Source organism: Leiobunum rupestre, chromosome 3 (assembly GCF_980474605.1).
Source record: "Leiobunum rupestre chromosome 3, qqLeiRupe1.1.hap1, whole genome shotgun sequence".
NCBI classification, from domain to species: Eukaryota; Metazoa; Arthropoda; class Arachnida; order Opiliones; family Sclerosomatidae; genus Leiobunum; species Leiobunum rupestre.
This window is the reverse complement of record NC_143386.1, coordinates 28384073-28387553: the sequence shown is the minus strand read 5'-3', so window position 1 is coordinate 28387553 and position 3481 is coordinate 28384073. Positions and strand designations below refer to the sequence as shown.

At 29.7% G+C, this 3481-nt stretch overlaps 1 protein-coding gene across 1 annotated transcript; it reads left to right on the top strand.

The window, feature by feature from the left end:
* The first annotated feature begins 407 nt into the window (after positions 1 to 407).
* Positions 408 to 1796, top strand: LOC149951359 (uncharacterized). The gene is made up of 2 exons (XM_090169549.1): positions 408 to 537; positions 1458 to 1796. The coding sequence occupies exons 1-2, from the start codon at positions 526 to 528 to the stop codon at positions 1794 to 1796; spliced, it is 351 nt and encodes a 116-aa protein (XP_090025675.1). The 5' UTR covers positions 408 to 525.
* The last annotated feature ends 1685 nt before the right edge of the window (positions 1797 to 3481 follow it).

Here is a 3481-nt window from a genome sequence, read left to right as displayed (position 1 = left end):
AATTAGTGGTATAGCGATAAATTTAATCTAATAATTATAATGGTATAGCGTCAAATTTAAACTTTTAATTTAAATCTATATTCCACTATTTTATCTTTAACTTGTGTGTAGAAATGTCATTAACCTTCGACTGGAAATGCTACTCCAAACTTAATCCGAACTCCTGGGATATCAATCCGTTGAAATTGCTCCACATATGTCCGAAGTCCCAAATAGATATCGATATGTAAACCAGAAAATATTTAGAAATAGGGGGTTCCGTTTAATGCGAAGTTGTTTTGTTATTCGCGACCGTTTCGATTTGCCACGGATTATATTCAGTGATACACCCGGTTCCAGGCACCGCGTTGCTTTTACTTTTCGCCCCGATTTCTGATAAACTTTCTCCTCTATATAAAGGATTTACATTTCTCCATTTCGTATCACTTACCATTTACTTCGACCACTGATCGGACAGTAGCATCTAAGGACAGTGTTTTGGAAATACTTTGATCTTCTCGTAGAATTTTCGCTTTAATATACATCATGAAAGCTGCGGTAAGCGTTTATTTAATTCACTGAAATTTAAAATTATAGTTTCCTAAAGTTGATTGAAATTTTCTAATTTGTTGAATACATAGTAAACTAGGGTACATGACGTTGAAATGTGGGTGGACAAAACTAAATAGAATTTTAACCACATTCCCATCCCCTTAATATATTATCATGTTTTTCGGGATAGTTTTCAAAGTTTTGGAGAAACGGTAAAATAGCGTACGTGGCTATATCTTCATTAGTATTGTTAATGGAGAAATAGCCACTAATTGAACTTTTTAGACGTATTTCCGGTCCATAATATATTATATTGTTTTACATGGTAATTTATATATTTTTTAATATTAATGATAATTCGCAACTTCGCATGGATGTTAGATTCAAAGTTTAAATTTAAAATCTAGGTTATTACTTTTTCAGCATTAGTTTTGTCCAAGTACGCATTCTCTCATCGTGTACCCTTCTTTACTAAGAGATCATAAGTGAAGAATTTATAATTTATGAAGTGGATCAATGAAAGAATTATATTGCGTTGAAGATTAAGAAGGGCAAAAGATGCTGATTATTTAAGGAGATCAAAATTGAATGAAAAACTTAAAGGCCAATTCGGTCAAATAACTGTTTTCTCCCCTAAAACATGAGCTTTCTCCATTAAATGATTTTTTAACTTCTTCGCGTCTTTTCCAATCAGGCGTTAAATTGGTCAACGGTAGGGTTAGGAGAGTGACCTTTTGAAGGTTTATAAATCCTTAGAAGTTAGTTTCACTTTACAGTACGTGATCGCCAAGTCCTGCTAGTAGTTTAATTAATTTTAAAGTACGAAATGAGAAATGTAGATGCAGACTTGATGGAAACTATGATTGCACTGTAAAGAGGGAAATTGGGGGTCAGTGGATAATTTTACACCTTTTGGTCCATCACAGCTCGCCCTCGCTTGCCTTTCCTTGGTCGTGGTCCTCGTCTGTGGCGGACACCACCACAAGCACCACCACAAAGAAGAGGAGCATTACCACGTGATCAAGAAGCCAGTGAAACATATCTCGTACAAGCCAGTTCATCACGTCTCCTACAAACCAGTGCACCACGTTTCTTACAAGCCCGTCCACCACGTTTCCTACAAGCCAGTGGTCAAGCACGGTTACGAAGAAGTCTTGGTCAAGAGCCACGGTCATCACGAAGGCGGAGACGATCACCACGGACACGAAGAACATAAAGGACACGAAGAACATAAAGGACACGAAGAACATCACGGTTGGTGGTAATTGACCAACGTCCAGTCCCATTAGGACGTAGTTACCAAAGAAGATCTTCTCTCATAGAGAAAATTTATTATAGAAAATAATCAGATGTAAATTTTGAAATGTATTTTCCTGTAAATTTTGGTGTTATTTAAAAATTTATTTTTTAAATTGAATAAAATTTATTTTCGATAATAATTTGCATTTTGATCTCTTTTAACGCTCTAAGCCTCCATTTTGAAACAAGAATGCATACAAGTTAACAGAGAATACGTTCTTCTCGTGATACTCGGAAGAAAAACCACGCCTTCCTCGTGTTTCAGACACATATTCTCTGTTTTAATAAGCATTTGCGTATTTTATTTCAAATATGTCCTGAAGAATACGAAAGAAAATTTCAAATCTAATGCAATACTTTTTTTACAACCGTGCATAATTTAAAATTGAATTCCATATCACATTTTATTTTTTGTTTACATACAGGGTGGATTGATAAAAGCATTTTTCTCAAAAACCACAATACGTAGAATTTTATAAATTTGTGTAGATACATTTAAAAAGAAGCGCTGGGAAAATAAAATTTTCAATTTAGGCTAATTTTGGGGAAACAATGATCGATATTTTAAATTTTGGAATTTATTTTCCGGTATATAGGAGGTATACAAAAATACCATTAATAATTGAAATTAAATCAAATCACTGGTTACCTAAGACCACTACCAGGCATGGATTATTCGGCTTTTGATCACTTGATCACTCTGAGCTAATATTAGATATAATATAGCTGACACTAGTATGGACTCTGGAGTAAAAACTTTAGAAGGTCACTAATTACATTTTTTGAATAAAATTATTTTTGATCTTGAATTTAAAATTTAAATGAACATAGTTATTTATAATTTTTTGGAACTAATGCTAGTATTTTTTTAAAATCTTCAAATTTTAGACTGTACATTTGTTATTATAATTTTGTAACAAAGGTTTTGGAAAACTTGAATAATAAGGCACCTCTAAAATATTTGGTTTTGTAAAATATAGATGACTAATATAATAGTTAGCATCTTTGTCATTTGACTAACAATTGTAAGATCAATGCGCAACATCTTTTTCTGTCAGCCGTTAACTGTAGATTTCACTAAATCCTAGTAGAGATAACAGTTATTTGAATTTATAATGAAATTAGTTATAAAGGTTATTTTTATTATATCTATATATAACATGTTTCTTTTACATAGCTTTTTATATTTCTATAAATACAATGTTTTGTTTCTATCGTAGATTCAACTAAATTCTAGTAGAGATAATTGTTATAAAATTTCTAATTAAATTAATTATAAAATTTCTAATTAAATTAATTATAAAATTTCTAATTAAATTAATTATAAAATTTCTAATTAAATTAATTATAAAATTTCTAATTAAATTAATTATAAAATTTATAATCAAATTAGTTTGAAAATTTATAATCAAATTAGTTTGAAAATTTATAATCAAATTAGTTTGAAAATTTCCAATCAAATTAGTTTGAAAATTTATAATCAAATTAGTTTGAAAATTTATAATCAAATTAGTTTGAAAATTTATAATCAAATAAGTTATAAAATTTATAATCAAATTAGATTTAAAATTTGTAATCAAATTAGATTTAAAATTTATAATCAAATTAGTTTTAAAATTTAATAATCAAATTAGTCTTAAAATTTATAATC